At 37.6% G+C, this 26,983-nt stretch overlaps 1 protein-coding gene across 2 annotated transcripts in view; it reads right to left on the reverse strand.

The window, feature by feature from the left end:
* Positions 1-26,983, reverse strand: part of LOC136864507 (cyclin-L1) — a 531,120-nt gene that overhangs the window by 398,949 nt on the left and 105,188 nt on the right. Inside the window, exon 3 of one of the 2 annotated variants that reach the window (XM_067141568.2) lies at positions 23,248-23,413. The exons of the other annotated variant lie outside the window; for it this stretch is intronic. Coding sequence (XP_066997669.1) covers positions 23,248-23,413 — 166 coding nt within the window. The remainder of the gene's footprint in view (positions 1-23,247; positions 23,414-26,983) is intronic. 2 annotated transcript variants of the gene reach the window in all.

Here is a 26,983-nt window from a genome sequence, read left to right on the forward strand (position 1 = left end):
CACTGTCATCCAAAGTTAACAGATGGTTCTTCACCCACACTTTTCCCGGCATTCACAAAACTCTAGTGGTCGCGTGGCTTACGAATATATTCCAGGCTTCTTCGTTTTATATCTGCGAACATAATACATTTGCTTTTGGTACATGCTTTTCAGTACCTTTCCTAGAAGATCTCCCCGCTACAATCACCGTGAAATATTACATCACTGACCACTAGCGTGCCAATGGCATACCAAAGAGTTAACTCTGATTACAAATGTAATCCACATGACTATTTACAGAACTACTTGTGAAGTGGCAGTTCTATGAGTCAATGAGCTTAGAGGGGTTGTTTTGTGGCGTATGCATTCTGTAATGGTAAATTAGTATTCGCTAGCAATTACGAGTGATGGACAGATATATCAGTGGATCTTAGAAGACCAGGATGATGAAAACGAAGATTGTAGTGAAGTTTTGTTAGGAACGCCGCTGCCTTAAATGCACTGAACGTATATTCCAAAAACAATTACTGTGAAAAGATAATGAGGAGGTCTCTCCTTGGCACTTATGATAACCAGAAATGAAGAGGAGAATAATGTGCAAAACAGTGCCAAGGACGATAAGAGTACGTGGAAAGCTGCTACTCAGCATTCAGGAAGAGACTGCAATGCCAGTGGAACCTTCTAAAGGACATGTAGGACGATGTTTTCTTTGCAGTCGACAGAGGAACAAGAGCACCTGGCAGCATTGCAGTAAGTGCATGAATTGGGTGTGTCCAGAGCACATGAAGAAGGTTTGTGTGAAATGTTAGAGTACTCAGCAAGACTCTGGCTCAGGTTCAGATTAGAACGCTTCAACTGTGTTCGTTTGATTGTATAGAATTAGGAAACTTAATATATTACAAACAATTCATTCTAGAAAATGTCTTTAAAAATTTCAAATTAAATAGGTTTTAATTAAACTGAAATTAAATAAATTAAATTAAACATTTTCCCTATTATTTTAGATTTGATTGAAACAACTGAAATGGGTCGATAATTGCTTGGGTCCATAATATCCGATATAGATGTTGATTCCCACAGGGGACCTGAAATATTTGTCCCGAATGAGTAAATTTACAATAAAAAATATAAATGGTCCGTTATTGGACATTATAAATTTTCCAGCTAACTCTTTCCTGGTTGCCAGTGTTTCGCCCCAGTGTGCTAAGTTGGCCTTACAAAATTATTTGTAGCGTAGACTGTAGTTCCTTATTCCCCGACTTCACATACCGATTTTCATTAAATTCTGTTTAGCCATTTTCTCGTGACTCGGCGCTGATATGCACCTAGCAACAAAAATCCAAATTCATGAATATCATAGCCAGTACGGTAAAAATGTATAAGACACAAATGATCGGAAATTGAATACTATACAACTTTAGTTATGTAGTATTTGTCGATAGGACCATTAATAACACAAATATTTGAGAAGTTTACACCTTCCCCTAAATTACCATTTCGCTCAGCGTAAATTATTTATGGCCTAGATTGTAGCGACTTATTCCCCAACTTTGCATACCGATTTTCATTAAGATAGGACCACTAATAACATGAATATTTGAGAATTAAATTTTAGGCCTTCTCCTACAATACCATTTCTCTCAGTGTGAATAAAATTATTTATGGCCTAGATTGTAGCAACTTATTCCCGGACATAACATGCCAATTTTGATTAAGATAGGACCACTAATAACAAATATTAGAGAATTAAATTTAAGGCCTTCCCCTAAACTAACATTTCTCTCAGTGTGAATAAGATTATTTATGGCCTAGATTGTAGCGACTTATTCCTGGACTTTACATACCGATTTTCATTGAATTCTCTCCAGCCGTTTTCTCGTGATGCGTGTACAGACAGACATTAGGGAAAATTAAAAAGTGTATTTCCTTATTACTATGGACACGGCCGATACAGAAATATCATCCTTATAAATTCTGAGCAATGTATAGACAAAACTCATATATATAGATGTGAAAATAATAGATTTGATAATCGATTTTCAAGCCATCTCACCTACGTAGGTGGTTTGAAAAGTTCTCGGAATGTACTAGAATTAAGTATCTTACCTCGGTGGAACTGCTTTTATTTTTCAACATAGTCTCCCGGTAGACTAATGCATTTGGTCCAGCGATGTTCCAATGCCTTGATCCCATCTAGAAAATGAGATTCCTCCAGGCCTGCAAAATACCTCTCCATTGCAGATGTCAGTTCTTCCCTTGCAGAAAATCTCCGTCCACCGAGGAAAATTTTCAGCTTGGGGAATAGATGAAAGTCTGATGGTGCCAAATCAGGTGAATATGGTGGATGTGGCAGCAATTCGTACCCCAGTTCATGAGGTTATGCTATGGCAATAACACTTGTGTGCAGCAGAGCGTTGTCCTGATGAAAGATGACCTTTTTCCTTGCCAGACCAGGCCTTGTTTCACGTATCTTTTCCTGTAGTTGGTCTAGGAGGTTTGCAAAGTATTGCCCCGTAATTGTTTGGCCAGTAGGAAGATAATCTGTCAGCAGAATGCCTTTTGCATCCCAGAAAACTGAGGCCATGACCTTTCCGGCCGAACGCACTGCCTTTGCTTTCTTTGGTGGTGGTGAATCAGCATGTCTCCACTGCTTTGACTGCTGTTTTGTCTCTGGGGTATAGTAGTGGACCCAAGTTTCATTTGTAGTCACAAACTGGCACAAAAAATCTTGTTGGTTGCACTGAAAACGGGCCAGACTTTGTTCGGACATTTCCAATCTGGTACGTTTATTGTCCAATGTCAAGAGCCGCGGCACCCATCTTGCGGATAATTTTTTCATACCCAATTCTTCGGTTAAAATATAATATACCCATTCAGAAGACATCCCTACAGCTTCAGCAATCTCCCGCACTTTCAGTCGACGATCCTCCATGAACGTTTTATGCACTTTTGCGATAAATTCTGGGATCGTAACACTTTTTGGCCGTCCACTACGCAGATCATCATCCAAGCTCTCCCGACCAAATTTAAACTCGCTGGTCCACTTGGCAACAGTTGAAAATGAAGGAGCAGAGTCCCCCAGCGTGTTCTGAAAGTCAGCATGAATTTCCTTTGCTTTCATACCTTTCTTTACAAAGTATTTAACACTGCTCGAATCTCAGTTTTTTTCCATTGTCACAAATCACTACGCGGGAACAACAACAAAGAGTCGTCACTACCATACTCCTGTAGCTAGAGCACTGACGCACCACGTGTTCACTCACAAAGGATGTGTGATTATTGCGCGGGAACCTCGTTGATCTAGCACTGACATCTAGCGGTGATTCCGAGAACTTTTCAAACCATCCTCGTAGAATTGCAACTGTGAGTTTAAAAGAATCCAATAAAATTTATACCATCATAAATGCCCATGCCCCTACTAATGAAAATTTTCGAACAAAGACTAGGAAAGAAGTGGAAAAGTTTTGGGATGTCCTTGACCAAACAGTAAACCAAGTAAATATTCATTTAACATCATTACGATCCTGTTATGGGACTTCAATGCCCAACTCGGAAGAGAAAAGAAATACCGAGATATCCTTTTGAAATGGGCTCCACATAAGCATACAAATAAGAATGGTCAAAGTCTTGTTGAACTCTGCAGGGAACACAAACTGATTTCAGAGTCCACATACTTCAAAAGGAGGCCAAACAAACATAAAACTTGGAAAATTGGAGAAAAGGGGATGGCAGCTGGATCATTTATTTATGGACAAATCCTTCCACAAAGAAACCTACAACGTTAAAGTATTAAGAGGAGTAGATACAGGTTCAGATCATTACACAGTCAAAATAAAAATTAAGTTCGCACCACTAAAAAAGAAACCAAAATGCAATAAACGAAAGAGGAACTTTGATCCACACCAATTAATTAGAAATTATAAATATAGAGAAGTCACACAAAACATAAAACTGACATAACTTAGAAGTGGTTCCAATTATCAGGCAACAAGCTGAAAATTTAGCTGCTTTGAACCCACGTTAAAGACATGCCTGGTAGACCTCAGAATGTTACAAAAATCGTGAAGAAAGACATCAGGAATGGTTAAAATTTCAAACACACAAAACAGAAGAAAGTGCAACCAACCACAAAAATATCAGGAAAATGTTCACACAAATTATCAAGCAAACCAAGACAAAATCACAGAAAGATCTAATCGACTCAACAGAAGAAAATTACCACAAAAACAATTCCAGAGACTTTTACAAAATGTTTGGAAGACAACTAAAAAAATTTGCATCTCCCACCACGTTAATGCTGAAAATTGAGGATGGAAAAATGACACATAATGACAAGGAAAATGTCAAAATCATGGCAAAAGCATTCATTAAACATTTCAAATGTGAAGAACCCCAGGAACTTTTATCAATTAATACAAACACTGTGATGTACCCACTCTTGCCAACACAGATGTGCGACAATATGTGACGTGTAGGGTCACCTTAATTTTAATATAAATAAATACTTGTTCATATACTTCTCCATAAGCAATATCTCATAGGCACCAGTCTTCAAACTTATGGCTTGAAGACTATAGTTGATAATAATAATAATAATAATAATAATAATAATAATAATAATAATAATAATAATAATAATAATAATAATAACAATAATAATGAGACTCTATGTACTCCCAGAGGTGGGGTGACAGAACACTAGCCAGTAAGTACACTCTAACTTGGAAATTAAGGATCATTAATAAGAATTTCTGCAATAACCAATTAAATAACTATTTATTAGGATGAAAAACATGACGGCGCTTATACGAACTCTGAACTTACGGAAACAAAAGAAAAATTGAATGAAAGAAAATTTAATAAACTGAATTGTTGCGCAGAGACTTGCAGTAATTTATGCCATTAGCTGACCATTTGTAGACTCTGTTATCTGGACGTGATCTCTGTAGCAGCTGATATTTGATGGACCTCTCATGCTGGCGTCGTCTTCTCTCTTTGTAGGTGCATATTCGTGCATAGCTCACTAATTGAACAATGACTTTCCTGACTTAACACTTCCTACAGTACTCCTTAAATAAAGTTGTAATGAGTCCTAATTTTAATAGCAAAACCACCTTGGGTTATGTTCAAGGAGAGAATACATTTCCATTCTTCTGTATTACAGAATTTTAGCATAACTAAATATATAACAAAATTTCTCCTGTCCTATACCAGTCGAAACCGGTCTCTCGTTGACGTAACTCTCGTCATTGAGATAATCTGGTCTCAATGGGAGTAATTTCAAGTAGCGCTCTACTCAGATGCGAAGTGAACTAAGTTAATATCTTCAGCAGTTAAGACCTTCTCCAATGTCAAGACGTATAGCCCTCCTACCATGTAATGATAGAATAGATTAGAATTGACCGATAGCCTTTGTCTCTTCAGAGTACGGAAGGGGTAAGGACTCTTGCAAGCTTGATGACGTCTTTTTCCTGGCAATAGGCTAAAATTAATTAGCATGGTGAGTCGGTTCACCTGACCTCGGCTACTGGAAATTTACTGCAAGCTATTAATACGATTGATGTTGTAATACCTTACTCAAGAAGTCGTTCGTTCAGAATACGTTATAGCCGTGATACAAAGAAATGAGATGATGATGATGATGATGATGATGATGATGATGTGACATGGATGACTAAAACCCTATATATAAACATAATAATTAAAAATAACCTACCACTAATTAAATATATACATCTTTCCAATTAATTACACAGTTTGATAATTTTGTACATACTGTGATGTTCCAAACATCACAACATGCCCATCAAGATCCTGCCTGAACTCATAAACCCCATAACAATCCAAGAAGCGAAAACACCACTCAGAGAGTTGAAAAATTATAAGGCATGTGGACAAGGCCATGTTTTTGCAGAAATGTGGAAAGATGCTGGTGGTATAGTTCGAACCTTACACATGGCCCTAACAAAAATCTGGATAACAGGAAAGTTCTCCGATCATTGGATCACAGCCATAATCCACCCACTCGACAAAAAAGGAGGTAAAAGCTATCCAGATAACTACAGAGGTATCTCTCTCTTAGACTGGACATAAAAGATTTTCTCCACAATCCTATATAGGAGGATTCAGACCTTGGAGAAGCTGTGCAGAACAAATCTACACTTTAAAATTAGCCATAGCATATTACAAGAAACAAAACAAACCACATGCAATAACCTTCGTGGACTTTAAAAAAACATACGACTGTATCCATAGACCTTCAATGTTGAGAATCTTAAGAAATTTCGGGCTCCATCCAAAATTAATCAAAATGATAGAATTCTCCTTAATCAACACTAAATCAAAAGTCAAGTTCAGAGGGAAATTCGCTGAGCCATTCAACATAAAAACAGGCTTAAGACAAGGAGATTTGACACCACTGCTGTTCAACTGTGCCTTGGAATGTATGAGGAAATGGTACAAGATTAACCCAAAGAACATCCGAACTGGAAGACCCAAAGACAACAGAAGTTTAAAATGCCTAGGATTTGCTGACTGACCTTGCTCTCTTGTCCAACAATATTCAGGAAACCAGACAAGTTATGTGTGCTAGTTGCTTTACGTCCCACCGACCGGCCGTGGCCTTAATTAAGGTACAGTCTCAGAATTTGGCTGGTGTGAAAATGGGAAACCACGGAAAATCTCTTCAGGCCTGCCGACAGCGGGGCTCGAACCCACTATCTCTCGAATACTGGACACTGGCCGCACTTAAGCGACTGCAGCTATCCAGCTCGGTAAACTGCAATTCAAATGGAGTGGACCTCAGTCTCAGAAGAAGTGATCATTCCTCTTAAACAATCAACACCCAAGAGGATTTTCACATATATTACGGACAATTGAGGTTCAACAAAATACTACGTCATCGTTGTGATATGTTTACAGTTTACCTTAGTTTATTCTAACAAAATACATAAGTGCCTTTATATCAATTCCCACATAGGTATATGGCTTTTTTTTTTCAAGTACAAATGCTAAACATAAAATAAAAATGTATGCTTTGATTGTAAACTGTACAGTGAAAAAATGAGTGCAATACTGAATAAGTAAATAACCCCCCCCCCCCCCACACACACACACACACAAAACCATGTGCCTTTATGCTGCCTTTATACTAATTTCCACCACTGTATATTGTAATTATAATGAACATTAACTCACTGTGGACCATGGACGGCGTAAGACGTTTTAATGTTCCGCGCGAAGCAATGCTATTTATATTCGTCATCTGTGCATTCTTACACCTTAGTCAGCGTTACTGGTTGTAACAGGAAGTTGGTTGACCTTGTTGAGATAACCCTTACGTTGAGTGGGCTCATGTTTATCTCAGCAGTTTTAGCTGGAAAAGCTCAGCACTTCCTCACGTGTCACGTCGGTACTTGAGATTCCAATGCAGTGCGTGTCGTTCTTACCGAGTGTAGTATAATGGCTTATAAAACAAAGTTTCTTACGGAAGAACTGTTAGATATTGTTCACAATGATGATTCTGGTGATGAACTTATTCCTGAAATAGACTCAGATAGTGGAAGTGAGACCGACGAGGAAATTCCTATTCCCGAATGCGATAGGCCTAGAGAGGAAAGTGAAGTGCCCGATACATATCATCCTAGTTATTGTCCACCTGTTCCACCATTTACAGGGAATTCAGAGCTAAATGTTCAAATAGAAAACGAGCAGGATATTATGAGTTACGTGAGTATTTTCATGAATGACGAATTTTATCAGTATGTGTGTGAGCAGGAATCTATACGCGAGTCGAGTGATAAGTGCGGCGCCCCAGCCTTTCACAAAGAATTCGATTATGCAATCCTGGAAACCGATTGATGTCACCAAGTTGGAAAAGTTTTTAGGGTTGATGTTCATCACAGCCTGATATAAAAATGTACTGGACCGAAGACCATGTTTTTCAGACTCCGATATTTTCTAAAACAATGTCCCGAACACACTTCCTTCACATTCTTTCATTTCTTCACTTCAGTGACAGTTATCATTATGGATTAGTTTTCTTTTATATAACTTTTTACAATTAAGATAAGTTTTATACTCACCATTCTGCTCGGTTCCTCCTTGACAAAAGAGTTTTTATAAATTCTATACAGCAAAAGCATTATTTCTCTATACTGCGTCAATTCATCAGTATACCAGTTCAACTTCTTGTTTTTAAGTTTACCATTACAACTTTTACCAGAGGTGAACATAAATGCCATAATTCAACCAATTTCCAGTTTCCAAATACAGTTTCAATATAATTTTCTCCAATTCAATATTCAAATACAAAGCCCCAGTTAATTTGTTTCAGATTTTCTATAAATATGTTAATATAAGATTTTCTATACATATGTTAATATAATCATCACCCTGAATTTTTGCCCACATAAGAACAGGTTCGTCAATGCAAATTATATCAGACTGGTTAAGATATGATATAAGCAAAGGGTCATGATCTGCGATGCCCCCACAAACAAGTCCAAGTTTATACATATCTCTTGAAAAATTTACAATAACATTATCCAAGCATGCATTATTACGTGTAAGTAGTGTGTTTGTGCAAGTTCAATTTAGACTTTGCAGTAAGTTCAGAAAATTTCTAGAAATCTGCCCATCTGAATTTGCCATCTCTATGTTAAAATCCCCACAAACAGCAACTTTTGCCTTAAACTTTAAATTTTTTTCCATTACTAATTCAAAATTCTTAAGAAATTCATAAGCATCAGCTTTTGGAGATCTATACAAACTAACAATTATCAAACTCTGATCAACCAGGTTCACACAACTGAATTCTCCATCTAATTCCACACAATACTGACTTAAATCAATCTTTACACATTTAAATCACTCTCTAACTAAAATCCTAGCTCCCCCATTTTTCTTATTACTACTACAAAATATATCTGCAACAGTATATCCACAGAGCACAAAATATTCTACTTCATTTTCAGAAAGCCAATGCTCTGAGACATAAATCACATCAACTTCCTCAGTTTGGCAAAAGTGTTCTAATTCTAACAATTTATTTCTAATGCATTGGATATTCACCTGCAATAAATTGAGAGATTTACCCTTGCTATCCTTCTTTTGGATGCCATTTACCTCTCGGCAACTACTTTTTGTATCACTCATTATTGGTGGAGATTTCTGACCTGATGTTTCGTGCACTGGTATTTTAAGAATAGGAGAATAACATACCTCAGTTTGGCTACTTACTAAACTATCTTTGATACTGGTATTTGATTTGGTAACTGATCTGATTCGGTCACAGAGGCTAGTTTTGATTTACGTGGCCTATTAAAATTCATAACATTTTCTAGTTGACCGAGCCAGCTTGAAGTACAGTTTTCTGTATTAACTTTGTCCACTTCAATATTCACACGAGTCTCTACTCAAATCATGTCTGTGGGGCACATTCACTACGAAGATGTTAGTGTGAGTCAGCTTCCCTATTGTATATTTAAATTGTGACCTTACATTCTTGGCATTGTTGTGAGCTACGTCATTCATACCACCACACTGCATCGCTGCTCCCGAAGTTCCTAGTTGCTTCTTCTATGTTTTCCAGGACATTGCTGATAGAATTTCCTGGATATATTTCTCCAGTTGCTGCTATATTATCGTCGTTTATCACTCCCACAATTCCCCTTCCTTGGCTATCATCAAATACAGCTACCTTTGTTGATTTAGGCCTAGCTGAGTCTTTATACTGAAATCTAGGCCTAAATTTTAACCTTGGCATGGCAACGGCAGTGGCTCACGATGTTTTCATTTCGCTACCATCCTGGGAGAATACACATTCTAAATACTGTACTTGAAACTCTCTAGCTGTTCCAGGTTTGTATTCTCAACCTCACATTCAATTCTCTTAGGTTTTTTGCATAATGACGACATTTTAGTCTTGTAAAGGTTAATTTTGATGTATTAGTAGCACCTATTTTCAAGTTCCAAGATATTACATTGGAGGCTTTCAACACAATCTGACATTAAGACGAAGTTGTTGGCATAAGCCAAAGTGCTTACTAAGCAATATTTCCACCTAACTGAATCCCTCCCTGCCACTTTATACCTTTCAATAGATTATTTATGTCAACTATAAACAACAAAGGTGAAAGATTACCGCCTTGTCTAACCCCTGTAAGTACAGTGAACCAATAACTTATTCTACCATCAATTCTCACCGCATCCCAATTGTCCACATAAATACCTTTGAATGCTTTAAACAATCTACCCTTCATCCCCTAGTCACCCAGCACGGCAAATATATTTTCCCTCGGTACTGTCATATGCCTTCTCTAAATCTACGAAACAAACATAACTGTCCATTCCCGCTCTAGCATTTTTCAATTACCTGGTGCATATTGAAAGTTTAATCCTGACAGCCCCTCTGTGGTCTGAAAACACACTGGTTTACATCGAACATACTCTCAACCACTGTTGCATTCCAAAATGCTAGTGAACACCTTGATTGGTATACTGATCATCAGGGCTAGGATTTTAATGACATGTCAAATTTTAATGGGTTCACAACAGACATTGCTAACTTGTACAGAAATCCTGATCATAGTCACCACATTGTAGAAACGTTAATTTATTAAGGTCTTTCTTTTGTCATTTTTTCCATTTTGTATTTTTATGTAATTTTCTAAAATTATACATCACTATTTGATCATTTTATGAAGTTTATTAGACTACTTTATATTTTTGAGTAATTTTCTTATATATTTGAGGATTTTGAAGCATTTACGCATGTGGTATTTGATATTATCGCAACTTTAAGTGAGAATGAATACGAGGGCTTGAGAAACTTCGCAGTGCTTTGTCAATCTAGGGAGTAAAGAAACTTCGTTCACCCATTACTTCTTGGAAATGTCCACATTCCAGCAGAGAGACCTGTAGTTGTAACTAATCCAAGAGAGATGATCAAAGCGAGAGTAGCAGAACTAATTACATTTGGGGGACCGACGATCTTAGATGTTGGGCCACTTTAAACAACAAGCATCATCATCATCAATTACATTTGGTCAAGTAATGTCAGTCTGGTTAAGTGTCTCAGTGTAATTATACGTGTGTGGAGTTGAATTTTGTTATTGATTCCAATTTTTGTTTGCAGTGTAGATATTTAAAATGCCAAAATTAAAGCCAAGTAGGGCTGCTCATTTCAAACAAATTCAGAATTCAGGGAGAAATTTTTTTTGTACCGACGGTAAAATTTTTCTGCAAAATATGTGAAGTGAAAGCGGAAAGGGATAGGAGATTTACCGTTCAGTAACATATTGGTCGAGAAAAGCATATACGTGGAACCCAAAATAATAGCAGACGAAAAGTTTCTCAACTGTTACTCACACAAAAACCATCCTCCAGTGACGTCACCCCTCCGTGCTTTTCAAAGACTTGAGTGAAGCTTTGGTTTCTGCGAACATTCCCATCTGGAAAGTGAAGAATATTAAATTCAGAGATTTCTTAGAAAAGTACACGGGCCGTTCAATTCTGGACCAGTCTACTTTGAGAAAGAACTATGTATCCCACTGCTACGAGAGCACTATGAGCAAAATAAGAGCACAAGTCTGCTGGTAAAAAATGTCTCTATGGATGCAACCAGCGACTCTTAGGACCGTTACATTGCCAATGTTATCGTGGGTTGGAAGTTGATAGACTTGGAAAAATACGTTTGCACACAACCGAGGTTTTGCACTCGGTGAACCATTCGGCCGTAAGTCGCCTCTTTGATAAATTGATGGCACTACTGTGGCCTGAGGCTGAAAGACATGATGATGTTTTGCTCTTTGTGACTGATGCAGCACCTTACACAGTTAAAGCTGCTAACACTATCAAAGCATTTTACTAAAGAATGGTGCACATAACCTGCCTAGCCCATGCATTCCACAGGGTAGCTGAAGAAATCAGATTAAATTTCCCTTAAGTTGACAAGCTTCTGTCGCAAACTGAGAAGGTATTTTCTTAAAGCTCCATCATGCAGGGAACTATTTAAATCCCAGGCACCCGCCATTCCATTACCACCGCAGCCTTGCATCACACGGTGGGGAACAAGCATCAACACCTGTGTTTACTACTGTGACAACTTTCAGTCAGTGAAACATGTAAGAGATTCTCTTGAAGAGCAAGATGCCAAGGCCATTAAGATTGCCCAAGATTTATTTTCAGATATACAAATGGAGGGAAAAGTAGCATACATACGGGCGAATTTTGGTTCCTTGTCATCAACTATTACATGTCTTCAGGAGAGAGTCGTGACTCTTGAAATAATGATAAATTTAGTCAGAACAGCCGCAGACCAATTAAATTCCTTTTTTACAAGCTGCTTAACATCACACCGACTAAGACGACGCAGACAGATATAAAGGTAACGATGGGATAGGAAAGGGTTAGGAGTGGGAAGGAAGTGACCGTGGCCTTAATTACGGTACAGACCCCGCATTTGCCTGGTGTGAAAATAGGAACCACATAGAAAAACATCTTCAAGACTGCCGACAATGGGATTCAAACAAACTACCTCCTGAATGCAAGATCACAGCTGCGCGCCCCTAACCACATGGCCAAATTGCTCTGTCAGACCAATTAAAATGCGTTCATGGTGATTATGGTATGTCAAGTGTCAGACAAAATGAAGAGTGTTCTTGACAAGAATTCAGGCTTTATTGTTTTGTGCTCCATCTCTCATGTGTTGAAAGGTGAGATTTCAGCATCATTGGAATTGAAGAGGAACTTGCATCCAGTCACTTAGTGCACTTGAAGTATGCTACCATCATATATGGTAGACATTGAAGGGAGCTTCTCAAAGTACAAGAGTGTGCAGGTGACAACCGTCGTTCTTTTTCCTGGAAGAATCTGCAAATGGTAACCGTCATCTACTGAAATGCGGATTAAAGGAAGATTCTATATCACATTTTAAGTGCACAATTTTCATGTATGCTTTAATCCCATAATGCATTTGATTATCTAATAGCAAAATTTCCGTTCTTTTCTTTCTTTCTTTCTTTCTTTCTTTCTTTCTTTCTTTCTTTCTTTCTTTCGTTCTTTCTTCCTTCAGATGTTCCCGGCTTAACGGACTACATAACAGAAAAGAAATTCTTGAAAGAAAAACTAAATTTGCAGTATTAAACAATGGGCTGATACGTTAACCAGTATATATGTGCATCTTCTTCAAAGTATGAAATTAGATTAGGAATCCATTATACACTGGTAGACCAAAAAAAAAAGTGGATCACTTTAGTTTGAGAACAAAAACTGTGTTTATCTTAAGCCTTGCTTTTTCTTCATTCCTACAATGTATTATTATAAAATGACGTTAGTGTTCTGCATGCTTCAAACTGATTATCGAAATTCCTTCTTGAAGTTTATCCAAAATGTTCTAGATGCTGTAAGTTACATAAATGTCATTACCTTAAATTAACATTGCATTATACTAAGCGAAATTATGAACATACCATTGAAAGTTTTCTTGATGACACTCTACACTTATGTTGCCTTAGTACGGGGTGTTACCACCACTGGTGATGATTAAGGCCTCCATCCTTCGCAGCATGCAAGCTAGAAGGTCTGGGATGGTCTCCTGGGGGATGAGTGCCCACTCTCCCAGTAGTACTGCCCGCATTTTGTTGAGGGCCTCAAAGATGCAACGCCGGACATTTCAACCAAGCTAATCCCACAGGTATTATTCGAGACTGAGGTCTGGACTGCGAGCCGGCCAGTTGAGAGTTTGTATTCTGATGTTGCGTAGATATTTCATCAGGCAGCAAACAGCACGCATCAGAAGATAGCATAGGAAATGACATGCTCTGCTAACACCTCTATGATGCAACGGTGTGCATTCAGAGCATCTCCATTGTTGATATTTTTTCTTTCAATTTGTTTTACGTCGCACTGACACAGACAGATCTTATGGTGACGATGGGATAGGTTTAGGAGTGGGAAGGAAGCGGCCATGGCCTTAATTAAGGTACAGCCTTGGGAAACCACAGAAAACCACCTTCAGGGCTGCTGACAGTGGGGTTCAAACCCACTATCTCCCGAATGCAAGCTGATAGCTACATGACACAAACCGTGCAGCAAATTGCTTGGTCATTTAAAAATTCATAATGAAAATAATCACATTAAACACACCAGGGCATTACTCTTACAGCATGCAAAGGCTCATATTATCAACGAAAACAAAAGCTATATTATTAAAGTAAGACCATATGGCAGTGAAGATCGATTGAAGCTCAGCCGACCACATGACTTCACTCAATCGCTTGTGCGCCAAAGCCTGTCTTTCTCAATGGCCCCTGGGGGAATACAGCCAGTCTTTCCTGGCAGCTGACTATGCGTGCCTCACCAGAGTTTGCTGTAAACTCTTGTTTGGTGGTTATTGTGTAAGCCCGTAAATCCTATTCCATATGAGAGGAACATTTAGCCATGGTCACTTTTATTTTGCAGAAAAGGGGCTGTCGTGGGAAAATGTGCGAGCATACGAACAGAGATGACCCGAAGTTAGGGAAATGTTGTGGTTTTATTGGACATTAAGCCCTTTGCATTAAACATTTGGCAACATTTTTAAGTGGTGTTTAATTGGTGTTAAAGGATTAATGAGCACCTTGAATTTGGGCGAGGAATATGATTCCTAGATTTAATTTATGATATATATTTATATGCTTATAAAATCCTTCTGAATATAAAATTTTCTCTCAATACTGACGTTTAATGATTACGATTTTACAAAGCGATCCACATTCTTTTCTCTGCAAGTGTATTTCCAGACAGGAATTCCCCAACTGTTAAGGACTACAGGAGGTTAGCACCATTATGAGTCTCATTAAGCCTCCTTTGCCCCTTCACTAGCCCATACCTTAACGGGCAATTTAAACTCAAATTTTGGTGGTCGCCAAATTTGTAACACATAGACAATGTGGAGTTTTAATTTCAATAAATAAGATGATGATGATGATGATGATGATGATGATGATGATGATGATGATGATGATTGTTGTTTCAAGGGGTCTTAGAGCTAGGTCACTGGCCCCTAATGGTACGAGATGCAACGAAATGAAACAATAATTAAAACTTCAAAATGTATCCATTGACTAGAATCTAAATCGAATGACGAAAATGGAAAACCAATTATGAATCCAAAACAATCAGTGAATCCAATTCACAATGTCTCATTTTCTGAGATGATGCTTGTTGTCCAAAGGGGTCCAAAATCGAGATCACTGGCCCCTCATAATGGTACTAATCGCATATAATGCAGATCCATGGTATGTCACACATACTGGCACCACTCACAGGTAAACACAGACCCATGGTGTTCCTCACATAGTGGTATTAATCATAGGCAATCCAGATCCATGGTGTATCACACATTATGTTTGCTTCCCTGAAATGAAAGACCTGAAACCTGGTCCAGCAAACTGCCAGTTCCCATGAGATATTTGCAAAGCATTCCTTGCAACTGATATACCACTTAAACTGCAGCATCCAGTGCTACATGAAACGTTAGAGAAGTAGGTCAAACTACTTCTCCCTGATAAGTCAACACTGCCTAAGTACTATTTACCAAAAGTTTACTCCAAGGCAGTTCACAGAATTCGTGGAGAAATTGGAGACAATGCAGTAAGGATTACAACGGACCAGATGACTGATGCTACTGGAGAATGTGCGACTGCCATAGTCAGCGTGTTAAAATTCAACCTGTCACAGTCGTTCTTACTGACAATGGCTTAAGTCATACATTAGCTAAAGCTTATAATGATCCTGTGGTACTTCTGTGGCCTGATGGCATAAAATATGAAATTAACTACAGATGCTGCACCTTACATGGTTAAAACATGCCAAGGGTTGAAAGTTCTGTATAGCAAGATGGTTCATTTAACTTGTCTAGCGCGCAGTATGCACAGTCTTGCTGAAACAGTAAGAAGTATTTTCCCCAAATGTGAACAGAGTAACAGCATCCGAGAAGAAAGTGTTCATTAAAGGACCCACTCATGTGAGTTTATTCAAACTGTGTAGCACTGATTTGCCACTACCTCTGCAACCAGCAAGTACCAAGTGGGGTGCTTGGCTGGATGTGGCGTGGTATTATGCGGAAAAATTTAAGCTTATTGAATTAAGCCTTGAAAAGCTAAACAAAGATGATGCTATGTGCGCTAGTGAGTCTAGAGAAGCTACAGGACAGTGCTGGGGCCAGCACTGAATTATGCTTCAAAATGCTGGATATTCAACAAACACCAGAAGCGTCGTCTAAATGCGACGGAGATGAAGATACTGCAAATGTTAACAGGAATTTGAAAGAAAGACCCCATCTGAAATCAGCACAAGCACGTTACACGTGAAGGAGACAGTTGTGGATAAGGTTCAACATGAGCGGGTGATATGGTTCAAGAAGGTAAACAAATTGGATGAAAGCTACATAACAAGAAGGGCCCTTGACCCTTACCTACCTGGGATACGAAGAAGAACCATCTTGCTATAAAGAACTGTGTAGCACTGATTTGCCACTACCTCTGCAACCAGCAAGGACCAGGTGGGGTACTTGGTTGGATATGGCGTGGTATTACGAGGACAAATTTAAGCTTATTAACCCTTACCCCTCAAATTAAAGTTCTCTGTGTTGTCTACTACTAGTATTTTAAATGTGAATTTCTATCTTATATGACCTGCAATCAACTTTCACAATTTTCGAAATGGCACTTGCTCTTAAATGATGCATTTAGGCTACAGACGTTTACAGCAAGTTATACTGGATCAAATAAAAGCAATATGTGCCATTTAAGACACATTATTTTACATTTTTATTCTAATTACTGTTACGGAGTTATCCGTGGTAGTTAGAGGTGAAAGAAGGTGCTGGATGGAATAGGTCTCAACAACGAAATTAAAATTAATTTAAAATTTAACAAAGGTTATATTTTCTTTTCGAGATCAAGAAATAACAAGTATAACAGGAACTCAGTTGTATATCAACAAGTTACGAAGGTACAATTACAGTTTATTAATGGATTTTGGGCTTCAAGCCCCAGATTCACAAACCCTGAGCAATGAGCCCAACTTTACCTATACGCAAGGTTCAACAAAGGGGCAGAAAACCCCAAGGAGCATTTGCTCCGAATTACCCAGTTACGCCTGCTTGAGGCACACCGAAAATACAATTTTTAGAAAGAGCGAACCCGCTCTCAAAGTTCAAGCCAATTCAAAGGCCACACCAAACTCCACCTTCAAGCTGCCCTCCAGGCACACAAGAACAGGGGTAAAAATACCCAACCTACTGAGGCCTATTCACTAAAGAAACAGGACAATAACATGGCCCCAAAATACCAACTTGAGTGGAGGCGTAACTTGCACTCCTAATACACCTTTTTTAAAACCTATTTGGCTCTTAGGCCGCTTATGCAAGGGCTAATCCCATACTACGGAGGTGATACGATAGGAAAATTTATTGCATTATGAAGCGAAGAAAAACGGTTATGAAAACGTAGTCACCTCAAAAACAATATGAGAGGGAGCTCGAGAGGGTTAGGCACTCTCTATCCCGATTTGTAGTTAAAGAGATAGAATTTTATACTAAGTGTCTTTTACATTTTAAAGGAAAGTTACATGATAAAAGTTTCGAACATGCCCCGAGGGTTAAACTGCTGAGCTAGCGAGCAAAGAAGTTATTAAAAGGCCATTACCTGATGGATGAACTGCCGTCTGAAGAAAGAGGCGCTTCCCGCCCCCTGCTACATAATCACACTAGGAAAGATGTTGCTGAAGTGGCCAGGAGACAAGAAAATCAGCAGTTTATATATCCTCGCAGAAAATTCGAGACATTTCAATTTTATTGGCTAGGATCAAGCAACATATCCATATCGGAGAAGACATACGTTATTGGTCAAAAATTAATTAGAGAAATTCGGGATTGGCTAAATTCAAAACAAGCGGAAAGAGAAGGGTTATAATGCAACCCAAAAAAATGACTGAAAGAAATTTAACAAAGAACAAACTTAAGAACACAAAATTTCCCAAGAAACAGTTCCTTCACTTCACACCAGGGTGCACAATTGTAGTTCTTCAGTAGTGCCATCTAGAAGAGAATGTTCACACTTCTCACTACAGAGAAAACAAATATAAATCGAAAAAGACACAGTTCAGAACTCTTCAAAATTTACAATAGCGACATCTTCTGAGAAACTTTAGAATTAACATGGTTGTTAAAGTTCAGGCTTCCTCCAGTAGAGGAGTTTGAACTGGCGCAATGTTTGAATTAGCGGCGCAGAGGTGTACCGCCCGGTACAATTACTATCATTATCGCATACCAATTGGTTCCGTTAGTAATTTCACTGAACAAATTATCGGTAAAAAGCAAATGAAAAACTCTAATCCAGTCTCTGGTTTCACACCTCGCAGTGGTTTGTAGCCTGAAACCGCTGTAAATGGCGATTTCTTGAAATCTGGATCTGTTGATTTATAATTGTGCCAGCCATCAGCATCAGCTACATGTTGGGTTACGGTACACAAGCCGACCATCGCCAGTTCACTTGTAGGCGCCATCAAATTCTATTAGATATATTCTTTAGGGCACAAGGAAGGAGTAGAGGTGCGAAAGTACTGGGGTTTTGTAGAATTACCTGACATACAACATTGAACAGTACACTATATATGACTAAGAAAGCACATGGCGACCACGTCCGTTTACTATCGTTCGAGCCTTCGCGTGTGTGAGTGGACCGGACACAGCTGACGTCTACACTGCCATCTAAATAACAGATTTTTTACTGACTGTCAAATAGTATCTGTATTTTACAAAGTTCCACGCTGAACCAAAAGATGGCAGTACAGTATAGGATCGTGTAATTTGTCAGCTAAGAGTTGGCAAGTATCTATGCCTAAGAGTTGGCAGACGAGTGGTGGGTGATACAATGCCGTGTCGGGCCTTGCCTGACACGCGACCAGAAAGGGAATATCGTAATGCCAGGCCTTACCCGACAGACGAGGGGTTAGGGTTAAATTAAGCCTTGAAAAGCTAAACAAAGATGATGCTGTGTGCATTAGTGAGTCTTGAGAAGCTACATGAAAGTGAAGAACAACAACTGGACCCAACAGATGAGGCATCAACAACTTTACGGCTCCAAAGATGTTGAAAAACAAGCAGTTGCCAACAACAAAGTGCAACTGTGTTCAGCTAACTCTACAGGATCTGTAGCAGCTCCGCAATCAGGATAACATCAATAATGATAAACTGATGACAAAGTGAGGAAGAAGAACAAGAGAAGCTATGAGAGCAAAGGGAGATCATGAAGACATGGTATGCATTAAATAGACTTTGCTTCCCTAACTTCCACAATCCCAAACCTTGAAGAGGAAAATGTACCACTTTTGTTCACTCTGTAGGACAATCTTGAAGTCTGTGAGGAACTTGAGAATTATCCAGGCGAACCCGAGAAACAAGTTTTAGAGAAATTAAGAAACATCTTATCAAAGAACCTTGAGTAAAATGAACTTGGGCAAATAAGGAGTGTACTTAGTGGCAATGGAGATCTGGAGCCCAACAAAGAAGAATTTTCACTGTCAAATATGCCCCAGTAACCTCATCCGATGTGGAGAGAAGCTTTCTGCAATACAAAACTATTGTAACTGAATATAGACAGAGCTTCCTTTCTGAAAACTTGAAAATGCTGCTCCTTGTGCATTGTAATGCTACAGCATAGAAATAAGCTTGGATCAGTGTAATGTACTTTTTTCTTTAGAATTTGAGATGACAAAAAATTATGTGCATTTTTTAACATTATGCATGGTTTCATTCGTGAAAAATCAAAGCAGTTTGTTCTTTCTGTGTGTAGGTGTATGTTCGACACAAGAAAAATGTTCCAGTATAAGAAGTTTTGTGTATGGCACTAAGTGACATAAGTAGAGTGCTTTCCTTTTACATTATTTTGTTACAGACATTGACAGTCAGCTGGTGGGCTCATGCGTACCTTCTTTTGCGTGTATGTTACCAATCGGAAATTGTGAAAACCTGTGAATTTTTGTTTGTATATGTTCTACATATCTTGTAAGTGAAAATACTGTTGTAGTATGAAAGCGAACATGATAGCATACTCTACTCATACAAAGCAAGGTGTAATTGTGGATCCCACATGAAGATTAGAGTCCGAAAATGAACAGGATATAGAGTTACACCAGGAAAAGTATTTATGAACCCAAAGTAAATTTCCTCAAAGATAAATATCACTTTGAGTCAATCGAGGTTTATGGTCTTTCAATGGGAGCTCAAGATGCCATACCAAAATTGTTCGAATACTTTTTTTTTCTTTTGCTAGTTGTTTTACGTCGCACCGACACAGATAGGTCTTATGGCGACGATGGGACAGGAAAGGGCTAGGAGTGGGAAGGAAGCGGCCATGGCCTTAATTAAGGTACAGCCCCAGCATTTGCCAGGTGTGAAAATGGGAAACCATGGAAAACCATTTTCAGGGCTGCCGACAGTGGGGTTCAAACCTACTATCTCCTGAATACTGGATACTGGCCGCACTTAAGCGACTGCAGCTATCGAGCTCGGTGTTCGAATACTTTGGGAAGAGATTCCACTTATCATCCTGTCTTAGAGATTAGATTCGAGTGACGGTACTGAAGATATCCTGCTGAATTTTAAATCAGCATCTCAATCCAAATATTTGAGCATGATTTGCTATAGCTGTTATACAAAATTTCTATTAGTATACTCAGAACCGAGGGGCTACAATCGTTGGATAGCAGTTTTGTAAAATACAAAATTCTATATAAATGTAAATTGCTGATGAAATGCAAATAGAAAATTTTACTGCATCTGTTGGCTATTCCCAGATAAAAGTGTTACTGTGGCTAACTGTCTGACAGTGCGTGTTTGTGAAGACATGCCAGGGGCAAAATTAAATTTACTTTTTATGTCAACTGAGTATATTTAGATACTCTAGTAACAGCATAAGACAAAACAATCAATGCTATGAAAGGTTTCGAAGCGACATTTTCTTCCACTCTTTTGAATGAAATTCGAAAACAGCGCATACATGTCTTCGTATACCGCATCCACAGTAAGTATTTTAGGATTCAGAAACTGCAGCTAGCACCAGCCTGTTAAGTGGGAAGTATGTCTGACAGAACATTTGTTCTCTGAACTGATACTCAAGCAGCTGGACCTTTTCTACCACCTACATTTTAGAGTTAACAGGGGGATATAACTGTAGTATGAATTGAAGAACATATTTTGGAATCTTAATCACACATTTTCCACTTTTTAAGTATGTAACGGTAAATAAATATGTATTTGTAAAAAGTCAAGCACATAATTATCAGAGTCCTATTGATGAGCAAGTAAAATCAAAACTATATGCAGAAAATTGTTTTGCCAATACTATGCATGAAACAGTAACCAACAAATTGAAATGTATGAGAAATCGCCAATTCAGCATCTGGACAACTGTTATCCCACAAAACTGACACATTGTGACTGCTGTGTAAATATTTGCATCAGAGACCAACTATGATCATCATCATAATCATCAACATCATCAGTATTTGTGTTATGTTATACATTAATACTTACTGGGTTCCATTTACTAACTATGCCATAGAATTCTGTACACTCTTGTTCTCAAACATGATTTTGCTTCCAAACATGTTTATTATTTACAAAGAAATAGTGGTTAATTACTTAGAATGCATATATCATAAAACCATTTCCAACAGAGTTCATGATTGCAAAAAAATTGCTTAGGATTCCATCATTCACTGCATTTATGAATCAAGGTTCCACGATGAGGGAAAGTTGAGAACATTAGTGGATTCTACCACGCCTGAAATACGTATAAATTTTTCAATTTTGTTAGAATAATCCATATACACACGCACAATCCTTAACTGAATTACATATATACACCATACAGCTGATGTGAGATAATTTTTTTTCATATACTAGCTGTAGTATAAGCCAGCAATGCCTGGTGTAAAAATGCAGAAACCACAGAAAACCATCCTGATGCCTGTTCATGGTGAGGTTCGAGAAAACCTCCCCGTTAATGTAATTCTACAGCTATAAGACCTGTACAACATAGCCAACCAACTCATTGATGTAAGAAACTTAAAACATTTTGGAATGCTGGAGTACATTTTAAACATGACCCTGTAGAACTTAAAACTCAACACAATGGTCTTTAAATGTTTTAAGCATGACTAGTGTAGGGATAGACACATGCAATCATGTGGTATATTGAAAATTCAGTTATCTTGAAAGCAAAGTATTTCATAAGATGAATCCAGTAACTGAAAACAACACAATACGTATTTCAATGGAAATTGCCAGCATATATTGCATAAAAGTAAGGAGATAAGGTTCAAATTACACTTGAGAAGAGGGAAATAAGTTCTTAATAATAAATAGTCAAGTCTACCATAAGATGTTAACTCAATGCAATGCACTGAAGTAAAATGTCATATGTATATATCAGTTCCTTTAATAAAATAAAAATGTACCAACTATGGGATCATACAGTGAACCAGCATATTTCAGTTCATGAGTGATCCATGTGTCCACATCAATATCAAGGCATTAATTCTTTTAGACATGACGAAGTACAGTATATGCTGAAGCCCACACTTAGAAACTTAACCTATACAGGGGCTATAAAATTTAGACCAACAAACTTACAAAGGTTGTACAGGACACAAATATAAACAAAGTTTCTGATGCCATTCCGTGCTGCAAGACTTGTTTAGTAAGAATAAGAGTAACAATCACAACACATACAATACATTAAATTTCTTCTGAAGTACAGAGCCACAAAAGTTACACATTTCAGTGCTATTTACAGAAGAGGTTTAAAAATATTGTCCAGCAAAGTTCACATTGCTGAATCATGGACTGTTCAACAAACTACTGACAAACTTATAGTCACCGATGGCAAAACTGTATCTTCCACAAAAAGATATTAGAAAAAGTCGCTTGATTTTGTGTCCTATACAAGTTTGTTGGTCTAATTTTTATTCACCCTGTACACATACCAATAAATCAGAATAAATATACTAAGCCCCTGCATTATTCAACCCTGATTAAAGAGATGAAAAGCTTCAAAACAGAAAGATTTTTAAAGCAAAGCATTCCAGAATACCCAAATTCATATGCATCAGTAATAGTGAATTTAACACCTAACCCCTTACATCCACATCTACAAAAACATGACAAAACTTTAAAATGTGAGAACCATATATAGTATGTAGAAAAGATCAGACCACCTTGAGCTGTGGCCCAACCTTGGGGAAGAGGGGATCATGAGTTCAAGATTATTGTGAGATAGAGAGATAGCAGCTCGTGTGATGGACGGGCCTTCGAGAGTGAAGAGTGCGCGTGGATGGCGACACACCCCCGCAACCTTGGGCTGCCAACTCACCAGCAGCACATCTGTGGAAAGTAAGGACAAAAACACTCTGAGCAAAGGTGACGTTCTTATGCCCAAGAGTGAAGCCAACCCCCACCCACTTTCACCATTCCATCAAAACACTAGTGCTCTTCTAACTTTAGTTTAAAGTACTCAGGTTTTCCACAGTAAGGTGATGATAATAATGTTGTAGTACAGTAAATTAACACTTATTGGTATCAATATACAAATAATTTTGGAGACAAACATGACATGACATATGAACTTTTCAAAATGTTTGGAAAATATAATATGATATATTTACTTGAATTTATTAAATAGAGTCACCTTACCTCAGAATCAACTGCATATTAACACACTCATAAAAGTACTTCCTTTAATTTTCTCATTTAAGATTTATATCACACAGATAATATGAACAGAAATCAACTGCGCACAAAACCCCGTAATTTAAGATGCAGTTGATTCAAGAAATTCTAAGCACTTGTTACAATTTCAATTAAAGATATGTGTTAGTTGTTGAAATTAACACTTGAATCGATATGAGATCTCTCGGTACTATGACACACTAGCTTACTATTGAAACTGAATGGCAGATTACCTAAGCTAACAATTACTGATCAGAAAACAATATTTTGAAACCTCAATGCAGTAAGATAAATATGGCATATGAGCAGTAAAAATATTAAAATCAAAAATCAAGAATAAATCATAACTAGCAAAGAGATCACTAATTTGTTTTCGATCATGCTAATTCTGTCTGCTTGACAAGATGACAAAAGCCTATGGAATTCTGCACAATAAACCATTTGAATGCATTCTCAAGAATAATTTACATGTCATATTCCCCAGGGTGGACTAGACAACCTGTGCTTTGCAATATGTAAACACATCAATTACGTTATTCAATTATCTTGGGTGTATAATTAAATTAAGAATAATAAATGCACTAGTTAAATGAAAACATTACCAATACATAAATGTACCTCAACAAATCAAACAATATGGTAAACGCTAACTGTTAATAAGAACCTCAATATGACTTGCTAAGATACCCTTATATACTGTATGTTCTTCAGAGTGATATGTTTGCTCTTGTACTATGTCATATTGACAGATAGGCCATGTAAGCTGTTCAGGTAAATGGAGAAAAGAAGCAATTAACTAAATCAACTGTTGAGAGTTAAAATCCTTCCAGGTCTAAATGTCCACTGCATTATGTCGACTGAAGTGGTGGTGGTGGTGATGATGATGATGATGATGATGATGCTTGTTGTTTAAAGGGGCCTAAAATCTACGTCATTGGTCCCTGATGGTATGAGACAAAACAAAATGAAATAATTAAAATTTACCCACAGACTAGATTTTAAAAATTATAATGATGAGGAAAATGATTATGAATTTAAAATAATCAGTGAATCTGATTTGCAATGCCTTATTTCCCTCTAAAATGATTAAAAAATGTAATAGAACTGAATAAGGTCCTTTAAATTAATAATAATGTTATTTGTTTTACGTCCCACTAACTACTTTTTAAGGTCTTCGGAGACGCCGTCCTTTAAATTGAAATCATGTATTTTGTTCAGGTTAAAAAGCTCAAGGCATATTAAATTAATAAATATTAATAGTGCTACTTGGTTTACATCCCACGAACTACTTTTATGGTTTACGGAGATGCCGAGGTGCCAGAATATTGTCCCATAGGAGTTATTTTATGTGCCAGTAAATCTACCGACACGGGGCTAACGTATTTGGGCACCTTCAAATACCAGCGGACTGAGCCAGGACCGAACCTGCCAAGTTGGGGTCGGAAGGCCAGTGCCTCAACAGTCTGAGCCACTCAGCCTGGCAAGCATATTAAATTAAGCACACACACACACAAAAAAAGCTAAACACATAGTCAAAGGGATAAAAGCGTAGTTAATAAAAGAAAAACATAGAAACAAATAAAGATGATAACTTCACTTTTAAACACGATAAAAAATGCCACTATCCCTCAAAAAAAAGATGATGCCACCAAAGTAAAATTCCATAGCAAAATGTCCAAAATGCAAGAATGTCCACACACTGTACTCAAATGTCCACATACAAAAGTATCATTTTCACTTGCAAATATGTGCACAGTCAGTGGAAAGTTTCTGATAACTGATTTTTAAAACTGATTTCAGTAACACTGCATATGTTGCTTTGATGGTTGTATATATTGCTAAAGCAATTGCCTTTAGCACAATAAATTTTAAAAATAATGATAATGGCATAAGTCATTGCATCACAGAAAAGTAGAGTATTTTAGTAATTTCCATGTACCAGTATCATTTCAGGAGTAGGAATGGAGAAACGTTTTACTGGCGATGGTTCAGAAAGGCATATATGTACCGCAATATGTGTATTAAATATAGACTTTAACACCATCAAAATACTGAAAAATGGTATGGCAAACTACATGCACAACACCAATACAGCAGAGGTAGAAGTAAAAAGAAATATCAGGTAGACATTCATAATGTTAAACATTTCTTATAAACACATAAACTAGGGCTGGATTGGAGGGTCATCAGATTTTGGAATGAACACATTTGCCTCTTACAAGGTATGGTTCACAACTTCACATTTGGATATGATAAAATGAGTTTGGCCTATAATGGAGTTTTAATTAGTAACGCTTCCATACTGCCATAGTACACATGGGAAATCTGTGGAAAGTACAGAAAATCTGAAGTAGTTGGTATCTCTGCTTTCAGATCATTTTATGCAACTTTTTACCTTCCATGGTATAATTCAGGGACATCTGTTTCCACTTATATTCTGTTTAATGGAACTGTTACTATCAAATTTATGACCAGAAAAAGTACATGCACAACAACAAGGATGACAGCTCATACCTACAACAGGGATACTGGATTTTGAGCTAGCCAACATGAATGCAGTACACAGAGTTTTCACAGCTGCCAGTGTGAAAGGTTGTGTGTACCATTTTACACTGTAACAGTTCAAATCACGTTACAAGGTGATATCTGTATTTGTATTATTATTATTATTATCATCATTATTATGTCTGTATTATTAATATTATTACTATTATTGTAATTATTATTATTGTTCAATTCAATTATGCAATGATGATCGCTTGCGTGATTGTAGTTAAATGTATGTATATATACATGTGTGTAGATTAACACTGAAAACATGTACAGTACGAGTTGCTGTATATCAGATGTGGAAGTATTGTGTGTAATAACTTGTCACATTACAACATTAGGTAATACTACTAGCGTAAATGCCGAGTCATCGCTCTGTCACTGTGTGCATTTAGCGGTGAGCTCACTTTTTGTAGATCCCTACAGCTGCCCAAGGCAATTTTACCATAGTATGTAACATTTGCTGCCATGTGGGAGTAATATTATACTTATTTCTGGATATTGCGTAGGTGTGTCAGCTAAGGCTATATAAGCTGGACCAGTGTCATATAGCGTCAGTCAAATGGATGGTGAACAGTGAGTGAGTCAATTGGAAGAAGAGACCTCAGTCGGTCAGTTAGTTGAAGTCATATAGAAGGAGAGACTTGCCATGAAGTCATATGGATGAAGACACTT

The sequence above is a fragment of the Anabrus simplex genome, chromosome 2 (assembly GCF_040414725.1).
Source record: "Anabrus simplex isolate iqAnaSimp1 chromosome 2, ASM4041472v1, whole genome shotgun sequence".
Classification (NCBI taxonomy): Eukaryota; Metazoa; Arthropoda; class Insecta; order Orthoptera; family Tettigoniidae; genus Anabrus; species Anabrus simplex.